Source organism: Artemia sp. Qi Xiang Cuo, chromosome 3, assembly GCF_049724085.1.
Source record: "Artemia sp. Qi Xiang Cuo chromosome 3, ASM4972408v1, whole genome shotgun sequence".
NCBI classification, from domain to species: domain Eukaryota; kingdom Metazoa; phylum Arthropoda; class Branchiopoda; order Anostraca; family Artemiidae; genus Artemia; species Artemia sp. Qi Xiang Cuo.
This window is the reverse complement of record NC_142796.1, coordinates 52,264,253-52,283,072: the sequence shown is the minus strand read 5'-3', so window position 1 is coordinate 52,283,072 and position 18,820 is coordinate 52,264,253. Positions and strand designations below refer to the sequence as shown.

Below are 18,820 nucleotides of genomic sequence, written 5' to 3'. Positions count from 1 at the left end.
CCAATCATATTCCTACAACTTAAAAGAGCTTTTGAGGTAAATTCTTTCCCCTACCCCCTCACCCCTCACACTAATAAGAAGGTCCTTTCATAGACAGTTTGAAAACATCAGGATATAAATATACTCCTTGAGGTTTTAGGCACCCTCACATCCCCGCACGAAAAGATCAACCGGACTCATCTCTCTTCGAAACTTAACTGCGATTTATATACTTTTAAGGATAAATAAATTTTAGAATTAATATACAAAATGGCTTATATTATACATTCACTCATGATTTTTAGAGTTAATGTCACTTACCGTTCATAACCATAATTAGTTTGAAAAGATGGTTTTAAAAAAAATTCCAAGAGACAAAAAAATCGAATATTAAGCTGTGAGAAACCCCCAAAAAAATATTGAATAAAACAAACTTGAATAAAAAGCCAACTCAACTTGTGCAGTTAAAAAGAATAATTGAAAAGTGGAAGGTTGAAACTAATAAAAACCAACAGACAAGAACCGTTTTTTTTTTATTTCCTGTTTTTATTTATATCTGTCTTGTGTCGTATAGTCAATTTGACACCAAATATAAATGAGTAAGTTAAAAACGAAGGAGATTAAAAGGAAGCTCAAAATACGGCGGGGACCTGAAACTGAGATACAATGAACATATTTTAGGGGATAGCAATCGATAAAACAGAAGAAAGAAATGGCGTATAAGATGCAACCAGAGATAGATTTGGGGCTGCTACTCCTCCCCCTTATTGTTTACAAAAAAAATATTAGAATAGAGGTCTTTCATTTCAACTGATAAATTTGACGTGGTATAGGCTTTTATATGCATGTAAATGTAGGGGGCAAAGCAACTCGTGCTTCCAAAAGGTCAAAAGTTGCGTCAATTACAGGGACAGGAGGGGTGAAAAATGCTAATCAGAGAGTCCAAGTTTTGTTGGTGCTGTCATGCGTAAATGCAATTGAACTCATTAAAGGCAATGAAACATATAAGTCATGACGTATAATTATGATAACAGATCTTTTCTGTTCATTTAGAATTTTAGGATTTCGCATTTAATGACTTTTTGGGAATTTCTGTTTTCATTTTTTTTCATGCTAAAACCACCAAAATAAAATAATTATATAATTAAAAATATATAATATATAATTGATTTTTGCCTCTTCTAGGTGACCTTCCAGCCCCAATGCAGCATGGAGCTGCTTCAAGACTCGAAAAGACATTCTTTCTAATGCTACTAGCCTTTCAAGCTTCTCTTGTTGACTGAAATTTACCCAAGAAAGAAGAAATTTGTCCAAAAACACTTATTAAATACAGCCATCGGCATATGCATTGTAATTTAAGGCATACAAGGGACAAGTCCTTCTTTCCTCCTAGGATGGATTCACCCCAGACTATTAAAGTTCGTGATGTGTGGAAAACATTGGTAGATCCAAGAAATACCACCCTTTGGAGAAGATTTCATCTCACGATGTGTGGAAAACATACGTAGATCTAAGAAATGCCACCCGTTGGAGGAGATTTTTCCGAATCCTTTAGGTGTTAATGGATGCTGCTACGGCTGCAGCACTAACTCAGGATGACACAAATTCACCATAATGATGCATAACAGGCTGTAAATTCCAAAGTAGCATTGTGAAAATGCGGTCGTAACAACATCAGTGTCAAAATGCCGCTTAAATAAACAACAATAATGTGAAATTGTGTATGATGAGGTAAAAAAAAACGTGATATAAATACAGTGTTTTAGAGCCTTGCTCTTCAATTTATAGACAAAATTAGTCCAACATAAAAATATACATATAGCTACGATTATAAGTACAATTTTGATTCTTTTTTTTCTATGGAAAATAATAAAGCCTGTATTTTCTCTTTTCTTTACTTTGATTGACAACGAAAACCTTTTTTTCTTTAACTACTTTTCTAGTATACCATTTTATTACTTTTACTTCTTTCAGTTTAAAAAAAGCTCTTTTTATAGTTTTTTCTTTATTTTTAATCTCTATACAATTTAACTGTATTTTTTTTAAATAATGATTTTTAAAGTATACTACCTTTACTTTAAATTTAATTTTTACATTAAACTGCTTTTAGTTTGAAATATATGTTGTTCTTTGTATCGTCTTTTTTTCTTTTATATAATTATCCTATTTTCTATACTTTTCACTTTAAACTGAAAGTTAGAACTTTAATAAAAATGTATTTTGTTTCATTTTTAGACTTCCATAATTCCCCTCGTCTTCCCTATGTTTTTCAAGTTCTTTCTATGTTTCCGGGGTTGTGACCAAGCATCGACACTGCTTTAAAAAGAAAATAAATAAATAAAAAATGCAGAGCAAAGCAGATGAATGTTTCCTATTCTGTTTTATTTTTAACAATAGAAATAATAGGAAACAGCTGGGATAATGGATAACCGATTCCTGTTTTGTTTTTATTCCCTTTAAAAACAGGAAATTATCTATTTAGAAAAAAATTGTTCCCTTTACTTTTGGCTGCATTCCAAATAGAGAATAAAGAGTATCCAGATTCTTCACATATTTAAGTACTTTTTTAAAGACAAATAAACAGCTATTGGCCTATTCACTACAGTACTACCCTAGCTGAAAAAAAGTTTCATTCTTCATTGAATCAACTAAAGTATTCAAATTAAGTCAAAACTTAAAAAAATGAAAAGGAAATTGTAATTTGGCAGTGCTGGGCCAAGTTGTATCGCACTAGAATTGAGACTGTTTATCTGAAAGGGCAGAGGTTCGAAGTCTGCTGTCGCTGGTTATTTGACTTGAACGGGAGTCAGTGGTGTGACTCTGCAGGCTAAGCCAGAGTCAACCCAGCTCTAAATACGTATCTGGAGAAACCCAGGGAAGGTAAACAGGAAGGGTGTGCGAAAGCACAGGATGGCCGGCCCCCAACCCCCAATTACACTTCCTGGCTGAAGGACCATGAAAGGGAGATCAGCACCAACGGTAGGGATTGCACAAGTCCCATGCCGTATTCTTTACCTTACCTTAACTGCTAGGGATAAGAAATTTCTATGAGTAACTCAAAAGGTTTTTTATATATATATACATATGAATCTTGACCATTAGAATTATAATTTGGTTCATTTTCAATAAACCACCGCATATTAATGAATTTTTTTTTTACAAAATTTGATTACCCTATCAAAATCACTTACCCAACCATCACCTAATTACTCGATCATGAAAATTTCTTTGGGAGACTAGAAAGATCTTTTCCTTTTTCTTTTCTTTTTATCACAAATTGTGATCATTAGAATTCTAGTTTGGCTCACCTTTTGTTAAAAAGATCATATTAATGAAATCGTTTCTTAAGAAAATTCAATTATCCTTTCAAAATCATGCCGGAATAAAACTTGTTCCAATTCATATCAAATAGTTCAACGTACAACGCTGGGATAAACTAAAAATAAAAAAGATAAACTTTAGTTAAAAAAAGCCACAAATCAATCAATAAATAAATTTGTTACCCGAATAACACAAGGGGTGTGAACACGGAGTAAATAAAAAAAGGAAAAAGGTAGACAAAAACACAAACAAAACACCTTAAGCTATTCGTTGGGTTCAACAATTTCTCAAACCACAATCTCCATTCTGCGATGGCTTTGGTCGAATCTATGACCCCATACAAAGAAATTAGGCGCACAAAGTTATTCAAAGTAAGACCTTGGCAAATAAAAAAAAACAAAGATCGTAATCTCCTCTTATCAGAGATAGTAAATATATTCCAAAAAAGTGGCAGAGGAAGCAAATGGGGCGCAGCAAATGAATTGTAGATTTTGGATAGTATACTTCTTTTATATCGAGCTTTATACGGAACAAGCACGCCGTCTGCCATATGAAGCTTTGAACTAGTATTTTCTAGCAAAAAAGGTTAGGTTATGTCTCAAATCACTCCCAATGGGAAGTCCCAGGTAACTGAAGCTTGGAAATAGTGGTACCAGATGACTATCTAACCAAATATTTTGTGGGGATGGCCGATTATGTGATTAACCAATTGCAACAATCTCACTCTTCTCAGCGTTAAATTTCAGTCTTACCTTCCTTCAGTCTATACATAAAATATCAAAATTTTCTTCAATACCTAAAACATTCATGCTCAAATTCAATACATTAGATTCAATAGGCCTCGGTAAATAGATGTCGTGCGAACTTTCATCTGAGCCACCAGACCACTGTTACTGTATAATAGGGATGAAGAAACGCAACCTTGCCTAATCCCACTCCAGACTTGTAATACAATCTTCAAGACTTTAAGACCGTCCCGCGTCGGCACTTTAATGATAACGTACAATTTTCTATACATATGCCTATTAACACGTGAAATTGAGCTATCTAGACCATAATCTTAAGCGCTGATTAAAAGCTGAGGATGTATTCCTGAGTCAAACGCACGTGACACATCGTGATCAGCCACAACAACATTATCATCTTTCTCTTCAACGTCAACTAAAACATTAGCAATAACTCTGTGCGGCTGTAACCTTTTTTAAAACCACACAGATTTTCTGGTGTCGGACAAACTTCAGTGATGTAATAATTAACCCATTCTTGCTCTGAGGGTATCTTTAGATCATTTGACTTACAAACATTTTTCCTCTTTCCAAAAAACTTCCATATTTGATTATTGTTTAAAGTCAGCCTCTTAATGTAACTATCAATCCCCTGTGCTTTATGTTTAAAAAATAACACCATGTAAAACAACAGCTAATTTACCTAAGACAGTGAAATCTGTTTAAACCTTAATCCTTAAGAATATTTCGATTCTACATCAGCAAACTACATATATAAATAAAATAGAACTTACAATAAAATGGAATCTTTAAAACTAAAACTAAAAAGTTAAAACACTCCCAGAATCATTATTTCAACGAAGTTCAGCCAGGACTGAAGATGAAGCCATAGAAAAAGAAGCAATTCGTTCAGGTGCAATTTAAGAACATGTTTCCGATGCTATTTTTACCTTTTCAGCAGCAAAAGCTAAAAGGTTAACTGGCTAACCCAAAATATGGCTAGCAGCCATACTTTGAAACCCCCAGCACTGAAATATTTTAGGAAAACAAATTCATCATTAGCAATGATTTGGGAATTAAACAAGTTGTATGTGAGGTAATTGAAATTAAACTTTAGCTAAATAGTAATACTTATTTAGATAGGAATTTGGGGGAGTATTCATTCAGTGCTATATACACAAATTCAATTAAAATGACTTAACAACTTATATTAAAGGACCAATAGCCAATACCGATGAACCTCTTACAAATATATAGTCAACTCATTCCATTTGCTTAGTTACATTTTACAAATATGGTGTACATGTTTTTTTGTTTTTTTTTAGGTTGAAAATACTTTGAAAGTAGGCTGAAAATCCCTGAAAAAAGGACAATTTTCATATTTGTTTAAGCGCAACTTAGATTCTTCCCCAAGAAAAAACATAAGTAATATCATGATTCTGGCTTGGAGAATAGTTAGCTCTGAAAGTAATGAATCCATTGATATGAGTATCTTATCCTTTTGGTGTAAGTATCTTTTCCGTTGTGAAAACGCTTGTTTCAGGGGGAACATACACCTTAATTACTTGTGAAATTTATTTTCAAAAACCAAAACTTATGACTAGCGCCTTCGTGGAGCCTAGAGGGTACAGAGGGAAGGGGGTCAAGATAGCCTCCTGGATATCCCCCCCTTATATAGGAAAAATACCTTTTTTGGAATTTTCATTTAAGAATATCTTTTATCGTATATTCATTGAAAAAAAAACAAAGAGCAACAAAATTGCCCCTCTACGTTTTGAAAAATCCACCCTCTCCATTCTTATGGATTAGCGCCCCCCTGGTTGGGTCTTCAGCGGTTTAATATGAGAAGATACGGATTAAAAGTTACTATTATCTCTTATAGTGTATCCTCTGAAGCCGAAAAAGTTGAAAATGTAAGAGAAAATTCGATATTTGCTATGATTACCCGACAATGTAATAGGATTCAAGCTGATCTATCTATGTAAGTGATAATTAATCAGCAATTTAAACAAAAATTTTAAGAATTGTTTTAAGTCAAAAGCCAGTCGTCACAAAATATGGCCTAGCTTAGCCAGGGAATGTCTTGGTATTCTAGTAGATTAGTTGACGTTAAAATGCTACTACTGGGACAGAAATCTGTGGTCAAGCATAGTCGCCATACGCTAGATAGCGCTAGTAATTTTTTAGACACCAGCGCGAGTTGCCTCTCTTATAAGTTTTCTCACTCTTTTGCAAATAAATGTTTGCAATCTCAGATTGCCACCTGCTCCGTCACGTGTGGCACAGTTCCAGCACAAGTAGTAGTCTTCACGTCGTGTAGGCTACACGATTTTTTAAAGTGAGCAATCCCCTGTGTTATAAATAACAAAATGATACAAAGAATCACATACCCTGTTTTGAAATTTCGCAGCCGTAATATGGAGGGCGATTATAAAATCCATTTTTATTATCAAAACGGATTACCACGTAAAACTGTAACCGAACGGAAGTTGTTGCAATTTGTATTTCAAGTTTTTTAATGAAAGGAAAATGATTGTATTGATCCATAGCCAAGATGTCTGTCTTCAAGCATGTTTATGAGGATCACGTTTGTTGGTTAGTTAGTAAGGTAATAGAATATGAGGACGGACGTTCTGTTTTATATACCAAATATAATCGGTGAGTTTGTTTTGTTAATAAGCCAATTTCTTTGATTAATTCTTACTTAGGAGACAGTAGAAAAGCCTTTGGAATAATAGGTAAATTTTCCGATTAACTGACTAATGATCTAGCTAAGAAATACCTTTAAAATTTGAATTTCACCCTGGATCCAAATAAACACTCATTTGCATCGGAACTGAATTTTCAACTATCCCCCCCCCCCTAATGAGACAGTATACACTCTGACCGTAAGTTACTCTTTTCTTCAAATTAATGTAGGCTAGCAGTTTGTCAAAATAATTGAAAATCCATACAGTTTATGGTACATATTTGGGTAAATTTTCGGCAGTTCACATTATTACCTAACGAATAAAGTAAACATACTACTCGATGCCTTTTTTATGCTCTTTCCAAATATAACAATCATTTTTGTCGAAAATAAATTTTACCCCCACCCCTATATATACCAATTCAGGTTATATATTTGCACATTAGGGGGGTGGGGATAAAGTTTATTTCTGATTCAAATGATAGGTAAGTTTAAAATTTACCCCCACTCCCCCTAATGTTTTACCCTTAACTGGTATATATAGGGGTGGGGGTAAAATTCATTCCGACAAAAATGATTATCATATTCGTAAAGAGCATAAAAAAGGCATCGAGTAGTATGTTTACTTTATTCGTAAGTCAATAATATGAACTGCCGAAAATTTACCCATATTTGCACATTAGGGGGGGGGTAAAACTCACTGCCGAAACTTTCTGATTTTTGCTTTATTCTACATTCTATATGGATAGAATAAGAGCCGTGATTCATAATTAATTTATCGTCTTATTATGGTCGTAATTGGAGACAACTCATCCTCTCGTTGCGTGGTTTAGGCGGGGGTTTAGCCCTCCTCTTCCTCTGTAATGTAAACAAAAATAAAACGTCTAGATTAGTTTTGATGGTATTATTTAATCGTACGTACTGCTGGTCCCAAGGCCGTACCCAGAGAGGGAGTTAGGGGTTGTTTGAACCCCTCCCCCCGAAATGTTTTTCTGACTCGTAAAAAAGTGAGAAAATAGATATAAACAAATTTTGTATGCGTTTTTTGAGTTTTTTTGTGTAACCCTCCCCCCTAGTTTTTTTTTAGTAAAACCCCCTCCAAAAAAAATCCTGGGCACGGCCTTGGTTGGTCCCCCAGGTGAGAAATATATAAGGTAGGCTACTCCTATGTTAAATGGACTCTTTTATATACTGCAATGGGAACCAGTCACGAAAAACCTGTTTTTGACAGATTAATTCAAGACGCTGCTATATGGTAATACAATGCTTAGCATGGTTGCCATTGCGTATACGATATTTAAACTGTTGTTTTTTGGGGTTTAGGGGGAGGGAGGTACCTTGGTTAGGTCTACGTAATAATATATGCTATGCTTTACCCCCCCCCCCTATTTTTCACTTTTCCATACCTCTGATTAGGGAAACCTTTTGTCTTTTGAGGGGTGAACGTGTCCCTGAAATCACCCTTGAATCCGCCACTGGGTAAACTGTGTCCTAGTTTGAAATAAATTTCACACTGAATGCGAAAATCGTAAACGCGAATAGTGCATGATTTGCAACCAAATTTGGTATGGGATTTGGTGAGAACCAAGCATAAGACGCTTTTATAGTGTGAACGAACATCCTCCGAAATCATCAGGTCTGGCCTTAAAACAGAATCCCAGCCATGAATTCCAAAAATCGAAGACACAATCCAAGCCTGAATGGGATACAAAACCAAGGAATTTAAAAAAAAAATTAAATTTTGACTGATATAGCCTAGTTTTTGCTTGCGTTTAAAAGATTGGTAAGTGTTAAGTTATTTAGTTGTTATGTAACTGATAAATACAATAGATAGATAGATATATATTTTATTGCAAAACGAAAGCCTCTTTGGGTCGTGACAAAAAAGAAAAACAAACACCTGCACACAAAATTATAACACATGATAAAAACACATAGTACATAGTAGTGACAATTAAATAACATAATAATCACAAAAACAAAATAAACATAATTGTACACATAACAGATATTGGATATTTTAGATATTTAATGTTCTAAAGCCGCAAGGGCCATGGCTACAAAAAATAACAAAAAGCAGCTTACACACGATCAGCATTACTTTTAGGACTGACCCCCCCCTTACAAAAATCTCGTTCTATCTGTCATTCCCAGTTTTACATCTTTTGCAATCTTTCTTATTGTCCCATAATCTTTATATTTCATTATTGAAACCAACCACTCACTTGTCTCCTATATTACCAGATTGTAATTCGGGACAGGGGACCATGAAGTGAAGCAGGTCCTCGCCATTTTCTACACACATAGGGCATAAGTAAGGACCGTTCTTTGCCCATACTCTCCCTAAATAGATATTTTATATATAGCTACACTACTTATTTGGATAACCGTCAGGAAGATTTATTCATTTATCTATTAATCCCCTTCTACCCTAGCATTTTCCTCCCTCACTGTTAGTCTAACGAACTTGAACCAACCGAAATAACGCATGTTATTACACGACCAAGGTTGCAACATCAAAGAATATATGTGTTGTTGCGCATCTTAATATCAGAATAGCCTAGTATGAGACAATATCTGATTTATTAACGAAATAACAAACCCAGTTTAATAGGCATCCCGACTATAACTTTCCTTCTAGGAGTGGCAAAAACATGTACGAAAATAATACAAGAAGGTAAAATCTAACTTCCCAGTTAGCAACACGGACCGCACTGACCATAGATCTAAAGTATTTAAGTGAGGCTTCAGAGACCCCTTCTGAAGCCTATTGCTGATTCTAGTTGGGAGAAAAGGGCTAGCTAAGTCGGGAAATTTCCACGGTAGCGCTGGGCACTCGGGCAATGAGTCTTGGCCCTCCGTCCCTGGACAGCATAGGAAATCCGCTGGCGACCTCAAAGCGGTGAAAGGGTGTAAACATCACTGAGCTTCACGGTGAGCACGATGATGGCCAACGCGCTTCGGGTGACCGCAATACTTGGGAACTTGTGGTGTACCTTATCCCCAAGAAACGCTCAATGATGATGATGATGACAAATATAATGATGAAAAGTTTGGCTACGGCATCCCCGGTATTATGCGATGCGACGAGAATGGCGCTCTCGTCGAAAAGTATGCTAGCTACCGTCCTATCAAGAAGACAAGGCCTGAATATCGGCTGCTGGAACCTGTGCTCGGTTAAATGTTCATTGACACAAGCTTTTGTAGCTGATGAATTTTATCTTTATAACCTTGATATTCTGTGCGTTTCTGAGACAAGACTAAATAGACTTAGCATCTTGACCCTTGAATCCTCGCCTGGGAAGGCGGTCTCTTTTTATAACTCGGGACCAGTAGATGGATCTGTCCGAGCAGGAGTAGGTATCCTGTTGTCCCCCAAAGCGGTTACTAGCCTCCTCGAATATGAGCCTGTGTCTGAGAGAATCGCAAGGACAAGACTTAAAGGTCGCATGAACGATCTGACTGTCCTTAGCGTTTACGCCCCAATAAGAGATGCCACTCAACAGCAAAAAGATCAGTTTTACAGTGACCTGCTGACAGTCATTGATAAGACTCCCCGGAAAAATATCCTCCTAGTTGGAGGTGACTTCAATGCCAGGATTGGTGGAAAACTGCACAACTCGGAACATGCGATCGACAAGTACACGTACAGAGATCGGTGAGGAAATAGAAATAGGCTTTTGCTGTTTACGATGCTGAACAATCTCGCTGAGGCTAACACCAGGCTTGGATAAAAGCCCGGTCATACGTATACATGGGAATCGTGCGGTGGAACAGTAAATGCCCAAACAGATTATTTCCTTTCATCCCGACGATGGAAATCCATGGTGTTGGACTCCAGAGTGAACAGAGGTGCTGAGACGGGATCGAAAATGGGTCTGACCACTTCTTGCTGAAGACAAGGCTAAAGTACAGACTTAGCTCAAGGAAGACTACTATGCCGAGCCAGAAAATAGACGTTTCGAAGCTGAAAGTAGATGAGTACCGAGGAGCATTTGTCCTTGAACTCTCAAAACGCTTCGGTATCCTTCAAGATGATACCGAGGAGGCAATCCCGACTGATCAGTGCCCCAAGATAAAGATTGAGAAGAAATGGAGCAAATTCAAGGACCACATCAATGAAGCTGCCTCAAACATATATGGGTTTGTCAAGCGTAAAATCAAGAAATGGATCTCAGGAAAGACAATCAAACTCTCTGCCAAGAAAAAAGAAATGACCAACAAGAAGTCCCCCACATACTAAGTGCTACGACAAGAATGTCACAAATCAGCAAGAGCTGACAAAAAACCTTACTGGTATAATTTTGCCAGTCATATGGAAAGAGCCGCATCAAAGAACGATACACAAAAACTCTATCAGATACTTGGAGACTGCACTGGGAACAAGAAGCAAACTACCATCCTCTCGCTTAAGGCGAAGGATGGGAAAATACTCATAAGCAGCGAGGAACGTATCGAAAGATGACGAGTTCATTTCAAAGAGCTATTGAGACCAGGAGACAATAGTAATCGAAAGCAACCATTTACAGAGCCGCAGAACAACCCGCACAGCCAGGCTTATAAAAACGTATATACGGACCCACCCTCCAGGGATGAAGTAATTAAGGCGATCCAAGTTTTGAAAAACCATAAAAGCCCGGGAATAGATGAGATTCCTGCCGAGTTACTGAAAGCTCTCCCCGAGGTGGCCGTTGATGAACTTCATAGCGTGATAACCGAAGGCTGGGAGAATGAATACATCCCAGATGACTAGAAGACCTTAATAATTGTCCCTATCTTCAAAAAAGGAGACCGAATGGACTGCAAAAACTACCAAGGTATATCCCTTATTCCCATTGCTGCCAAGCTGTTCGCAGTCATACTTTTAAATAGATTCAGAGACACCAGATACAGCCGAACACGACCCAACCAAGCAGGGTTCAGGCCGGGTATGGGTTGCTGTGACCAGATTTTTAGCCTGCGACAGATCCTTGAACACCGGTTTAAACACCAGCAGGAAACGATCTAAATCTTCATAGACTTCATTACTGCGTTTGATTCGGTCTATCGTGATGCAATATGGGAGGCAATGAGAGAGGACAGTGTTTCTGAGAAGATCATCAATCTGCTCAAGGCATACTATGCTGGAACAAAGGCCCGGGTAAGAGTCAATGGCAATCTTTCAGATCTGGTCCTGATCGAGGAAGGTGTACGTCAAGGCTGTGTCCTTTCACCAACTCTGTTCAATTTCGTCATCGATTGGATCCTCAGGGTCCTGGACAATTATAAAGGCATTGCAGTGAGCCCGTCCTTCTCCGTCACAGATCTTGACTATGGTGACGATGTGGACATGCTTGCTTAATCCGTTGCAGAAACCCAGGCTATGATAAATGACGTGGTAGTCAAGGCACTTTCAACTGGTCTCCAAATAAGCCTACCAAAAACAGAATCCATGCGAACAGATGGGATGGATGAAACCCCCGTGACCCTAGATGGTAATCAGATAGAGGACGTCCAGTCGTTCAAATACCTCGGATCGATGGTAAACCCTGCCGGTGAATCTTCAGAAGAAATCCAGAGTCGCATATCCTCAGCCTGGAGTGTCTTCCTTCAATTACGGAAATATCTCTGGAAGCGGAGCGAAATATCGCTACGCACAAAGCTCCGAGTGTATGAAGCTATGGTTCTCTCTGTCCTCCTCTATGGATGTGAAACGTGGTCACTTAAAGCAGCCGAAGCGTTGAGTTTGAATATATTCAACCACAAATGCCTGCGCTATATCCTGGGTATCCGCCTCTCAGATAGAATCTCGAATGAAGAAGTAAGGAGAAATGTGGGGATCGCCCACTTGTCTCTGACATTGTTAAGCATAGGAGACTGAGATGGTTTGGCCACACAATGCGCAGACCAGATGACCATACAAGAAAAAAATGCCTCAAATGTCTACCACTACCTGCTTGGAAGAAGAGGGCAGGAGACCAAAAGAAGGCGTGGCTAGCAATAGTTAAGTCTGATCTGGAGCCAATCGGGGGATTCCGAAAATACGGCCGTCGCTGGGATCGCCAGTGGCTGGAAATGATGGAGCTTGCCACCCTCGAGCGAAACCCATGGAAGGAGGCATGTCGTCATCTGCTGGGCGCCACGATGAGTCTGGATGCGGCTTGAACGTGCAACAAGTACAAAGTAAGTAAGTAAGTATAACATCCTCCAAGTTTTAAATATCTTATATTCTAGCATTATAAGGAAATAAGTAATTAGGCTGTATGAAGATGTATAATTGTAAAAGACTTAATATAATATGATGCATAGATATGAATATTATAATACATTGATATTAATTATTATTCTATTACGCAAATAATGGTAATTTTCAATTAACTGGTACCCACGCGTTATACTGTATAGGGAAGATGCTAAAGGAAACTAGTCAGACGAGTATCTTCCAATAGAGAATTGGATCGCAAATCGTGGTTTGTCATTGCGTTTACAATATTTAAACTATTGTTTTTTGGGGTTTAGGGGGAAATAAGGTACCTAGGTTAGGTTACGTATTTAATCTATGCTACGCTTTACCCCCCACCCCCCTAATGTGCAAATATATATCCCACATTTGTTTCTAAGCTATTATATTTTTTTGTTTTTTTGTTTTATTTTATTAGCATTGACCAAACTTGACTTCTCGCGTGGGTACCTGCTAATTGAAAAGTACCCACAAATTTTTATAAATGATAATAATTTGGGCTGTATATTGCGCATTAGGGGACAAAATACATAATTTGGGCTATATATTTGCAGATTCGTGTGGGGGGGCTTTTGGGGGCAAAATATAGTGAAAGTGCCTTCAGAAATGTGTTAACTTGAATTTCAGTGCGTATTATGAAGTAAGAATTGTTTTCTTAACATGTTTCCCTCTCAATAGCTCTAATTGTAGGCTAGTACCTGTTTTTTTTTTTTTTTTTTTTTTTTTTTTTTTTTTTTTTTTTTTTAACTATGCCTAATAATTTACTTTACCTCCTATGACGATCTAAGTGCAGAATTTGTTTACGGAGGAGGGGGGGTGTATAAAGAAAACTTGATAATTTGAATAAGTACTCCCTAGAAATTGTGAAAAATTTAGGTTCTCCCTCCTCTTGTGCATGTCCCTGCCTCTAGGATATAAGTTGGCCTAGTTCCAAAATAATACCATCACACTGTAGTTTTTGATTTATTGAACGCATAGTTTATTTATTATACCAGACGTATTAACAACCCTTGTTTAATAGCCGCCCCAAGCCTAATAAAAGCAGATAAAGTCCATGTCACAGTTTCCAATTGACACCAGAGACCATTCATCTAAACTATTTCACAAAAACTTGCACTACAAACACCTTCCGAGTGTTGAATGTTTTACATTCTTATTGTAATTATTTCTAGTTACAGAACTATTTTTAATTGTCTTGATTGAGAGTTCATACTGCAAACACCTCTTTTTGGATATAATCTCATTCATACAGTAAGACTGTTTATACAGTAAGACAATTGTGATTCCCTATGGTATTTTATTGAACTTAATTAAAAAAAATTCCTCAAAATAAGTTTTTCAAATAAAAGTAAAGAACTCCATTAAACCAAAAATGAACAAAAATAAAATCAAATAATCTACCAAGCATACAATTACCACAATTCAGTATCAATAAATAAATGAAAGCCAAAAAATGTCCATTATCAGCTTAATATGCATATGCTGATATTTATTCCTTAAAATCTTAATTAATTTTTGATTTCTTAAAGTTATAAAAATGAAAACATTTAAAAAAGTTTTTTCCAGTTTTTTTTTCACCTTTCGCAAGAAGGTGATCTTTTCTGTCCTACACAAAATTCATGTTCCGTTCCAGCTGCTCATGAGAAATCCGCAAGCTGATACAAATAAAATACAGCCGTTGCTAGATATCTTGCACAAATTGGCCATGCCTTGCGATACGCAGAAAAAGCCGCTATACCTCTTAAACGTATACGTCGGGTTTTCACGAAGCATTGGTTCAGTAATCCGAGCCTAGTTGAAGCTTGGAGAAAATCCAAATTTTGGTACCACTTGTGGCTCCAGTGTGACCGTCCTCGCTCTGGCTGGGTTTCTGACATTCGTTTTTCTACCAAAACAAATTTTGCACGCGAACTATCTATCCACACGAACCAGATAGTTGAAGAGACGTCCCAGCAGGCTTCTCTGTGACAACCTTCCTTCTAGAGAAATCTATCAGTAGATCTTCCTAGCGCCCGCCTATCTGCTCAAGATATTTCTGATTCCGAGTGGAAGCCATACAGTCCGAATATGAAGATAAGCTTCATAAATTTCTGTCTAGTTGTCTTACCGACAATTTTGTTGTTTCGGTTGATTCTGTACTGCAAGGAATCCAACGCCTAAAACTTAAGAAATCTTCTGGCATCGATAAAGTGAGCGCTCTTCAAATTCTGCGTGGAAGCGAACTGCTGTTAAACCATATTGCTCTTTTGACGCAGATGATTGTTACCAAAGGGGTTGTACCTTCTTCTTTCTCAATTTGAGATCTCGCTCCAATTCCTAAGAAAGGTAAACTCTCCACCCAGTGCCCGACTTTCCGACCTATAACGGTGGCTACTACCTTCTGTGAGCTTTTTGAACTTCTGTTCATTGACCATCTGAACGCGAAATGCTATGTTCCACCTTAACAATTTGGATTCCAGCCGCGTCTCTGTTGTGCTCACGCTTTGTCGGTTGTCGCGAACGTGTTCATCGATGCTGATGCATCAGGTCTCATGTTAGCCGTACTATGTTTGTAAACTGTTCCGATTCTCTCATTCACGCCGCTATGCTACTCCATGCAGCAAAATGTGGAGTGAGCCCTTCATATATCAGAGCCTTCGAGACATGTATTCTCGTCTTAAAGTTCACCCAATACTTCGGCCATTATCTAAAGCTGACGGCTCTCAAATGTACGCACCGACCCCTGATATTTTCAACGTCGAAAAAGGTACCCATCAAGGTGCTATTTTCTCCCCTTCACTCTTCAATATTGGATTTCTTGATGCACAGTCAGCTGTTCCCATATCTTTCATCTTTGCCAGTCTTGATTTATCTTTCGCATGTTATGTAGATGACGTTCTGAATTTGAGTGGCACTATCCAGCGCATTAGCGATATTTTCGCAACGCTACAATCTGATTATGCAAAACTATGTCTTCAGCTCAATGCTGAAAAGTCCAAAGTTACATTCTTCAACTGGAAGCAAGCGTCGCCTGTGGATATTCCTCTCGGAAATAGTAGGATTATGCCGGTAGATCATATCACCTACCTCGGTCTTCCCATTGGTTCGTCAATAATGCACACAGGACAACTATTAATTGCTCACATTGAAAGTAGAATTGGGTTATCATATGCTTCTTTTGTAACGGATAAGCTACGCTTCAACCGCCGTCTTCTTTCGAAACTTTTCAACTCTGTCACTCTACCGTATTATCTGTACATATCGCCGTTTTGGAAAATCTGACAAGTCAAAAATTCGTTCAATTTTCTTCCGGTTCGCAATATATCTTTTAGGTTTTCCCCTTGGACCCACAACTCTTATCTAGTTAGAAAATTCAGCATTGTTGACCCCATTATAGCTGTGGAAAAGCAAATTCGTGCTGATAATTCCCGTGTCACAAAGTTGAACCATCCTTGGTCGTCGGTACTGGCCCAGTATTTAAGATGTATTTGTTGTGTTTTTTTTAAGTGTATGTTTTCGCACTTGGTGTATTTTCTTCTTTTTTTCGTTTATTGCTCCGTCTTTTCCTTTCTTTGATGATGGATTTTTCAATAAATAATAATAATAATAGTATTATATCATAGCATTGTAAGGAAACAAATAATTATCCAAAAATGTGTAAAAAATAAAAAATAAATTGATGTGAAAAGTCCCACCAGTAAAGCCTATGATTGGACCCCTCCCCCTCCCCATATACTGTATGAATTGTTATATGAAACCAGTAGAGAATAATCTGTAGATTTCAAAAACAATACTTTTCAGTATTTTTGTTGAAATGCCCTTAAGAATTGCCCCTCCCTTAAGATTAAATAAAACCTCTATCTTGGTAATTTAATTCTAAAAAAATAACGAAGAAACATCCTTGCCCCCTCCCTCTAAATTTTTGCAAATTGGCATTGCTGCTTGTCGTAATTTTATGGAATAAGCACTTACTACTAATACTACTACTAACAACTAACTGCTGCACCAAGCCGTCAGAGGTCAACACAGCTACGAACGATCCTCCTTCATCCCAATGTGTTCAAAGCCTCCCTCTTTACACCCTCCCGAGAATATTTTTCACTTAAACCTTTCCTCGCAGCATCCTCCCATCCCATTTGGGGAAAACCTGCTTTTCATATGACCCTAGATGGTTGGCCGACAAATGTTGACAGTTACAAATAAACGTTACTAAAATAGTAATATTAAGATAGCGCATCTTGCCGAAGTCCAGTTTTTGTAACAAAGAATCCCGTGATATTCTATATCAGCATCATCAAGACAGCGTGAGCTATAGAGGTTACGGTTTCCATCGGTAAGTAAGGAGTAATATCAAAACTTTTTTGGAGGAGGTGGTGTAAAGTTTTGCCTTTCTGCCAGAAACAATGCCTATTTTTCCATTAATAATTTTTTTGCAAATATTGTAGATTTCTGTTTTGCAAGGGGATGGGATCAAGCGCCTTGTCTATCATAAGCCCACGGAACATTTCACCTGGAAAATAGCAGAGCTATGCGACAAAGATACGGTGAATTGTGCCCTCGGAGCAACAAACCTAGAAAACTGTACACTTAAACATTTGTTACCTAATTAGGCTATATTGAGTATTTTTACTTGCCAAATACACCATCAAATGACTACGACCAACTTAAATACAACTTTTTACTTTGAAAAATCCTTGGACCCTAAGCCTTGGCAAGATTACTTTCAGGATATCAGCCTCTGCTATAGTCCCAAATTTGTACTTATTTCTGTAGATTCTATGCAACCTCACAAATTGAGAAAAAGTTTATGTAGGGGCTTGTAAAACCCTTTGTGGACAATGATTTCGACTGTTGATCTATTAGTTAAAGTTCCATTCGCCTAGTATAGCAGTGTTTCTAGTTCAAGAAAACTAACGGTTCTGGAGCACGTAAAGGGTAGAAATGCGTGACAAAAAGCCTACTTACGCCCTATTTTGATAATATAGCTGTCTTTGAAAGTCGCGCGGTACGCAAATTTGATGAGTTAGCAAAAAATCACAGTTTTGGGCTTTTACTTTTAAGATTTTAGTTGTCCATCATTAACTTCCACTTTTAAATAATCATTGCTTATTTCGTGGCAATATAATAGTTTCTTATAGGCCACCGGATCCCGAACCTGTTGGTAAAAAGGGTTCTTACTATGGTTAATAACTGATTTCTCAAGATTTATAATTTCTTGACGGCCAATACAGCTAATAAAGGATACTGTTCTCTGTCTATAGGCTAGGGGTATTTGGGAAACTTTCAATTAAACAAAAATTGTAGGTCTAAAAAGTGTAAAGTGAAGTCACAAGGGTAGTTGCCCCTTCTTAGCCCAACCTCTACAACTCACCACCAACTATTTTAACTTTGAAATAAACGATGGCATAAAATTGAATGAAGCACCTCTTATAAAAGAGAAAATAGATGGCACTGCCAACTACAAGTATTTCTACAGTTTTTAGACATTTAACAACAGCCATCTACATGACATCATTTAATATTTTTCTCTGTATTGTTTGAAAATAACATTTGAAAACAGCAAACTATAGACTCTTGTTGAATTGCTTCGTATCTGGTTACAGACGAGTAGGGTTATAATCGATTAAATAAAAAAAAGTTTTTTCAACTGAAAGTAAGCAGCAACATTGAAACTTAAAATGAAAAAAAATTATTACGTATATAAAGGGAGTTGCCTCCTCGTCAACACCTCGCTCTATACGCTAAAGTTTTTTAATACTTTTGAAAAAAGCTTCTAATTATTCCAGTTAAACGAAAATAGTGTTTCAGAAGTCGTTCTTAAAGAATTGGGACAAAATTCAAACTTTAGCCTAAAGAGCGAGGTGTTGAGGAGGGGGCAACTCTCTTCAAATTGTTTTTTTTTATTTA

The 18,820-nt window shown here is 37.2% G+C and overlaps 2 protein-coding genes across 6 annotated transcripts in view; both read left to right on the top strand.

Annotated features, from left to right (window-relative positions):
- LOC148954267 (limbic system-associated membrane protein-like) overlaps positions 1 to 1,867 on the top strand; it is a 423,287-nt gene extending 421,420 nt beyond the window's left edge. For both annotated transcript variants that reach the window (XM_089086138.1, XM_089086139.1), the window contains exon 6: positions 1,165 to 1,867. In XM_089086138.1, coding sequence (XP_088942264.1) covers positions 1,165 to 1,262 — 98 coding nt within the window. In that variant the 3' untranslated portion in view covers positions 1,263 to 1,867. The remainder of the gene's footprint in view (positions 1 to 1,164) is intronic.
- A 4,721-nt stretch (positions 1,868 to 6,588) lies between these two features.
- Positions 6,589 to 18,820, top strand: part of LOC148954266 (uncharacterized) — a 45,822-nt gene continuing 33,590 nt past the window's right edge. For all 4 annotated transcript variants that reach the window (XM_089086144.1, XM_089086142.1, XM_089086143.1 and 1 more), the window contains exon 1: positions 6,589 to 6,683. In XM_089086144.1, the coding sequence (XP_088942270.1) occupies positions 6,644 to 6,683 (40 nt within the window). In that variant the 5' untranslated portion in view covers positions 6,589 to 6,643. The remainder of the gene's footprint in view (positions 6,684 to 18,820) is intronic.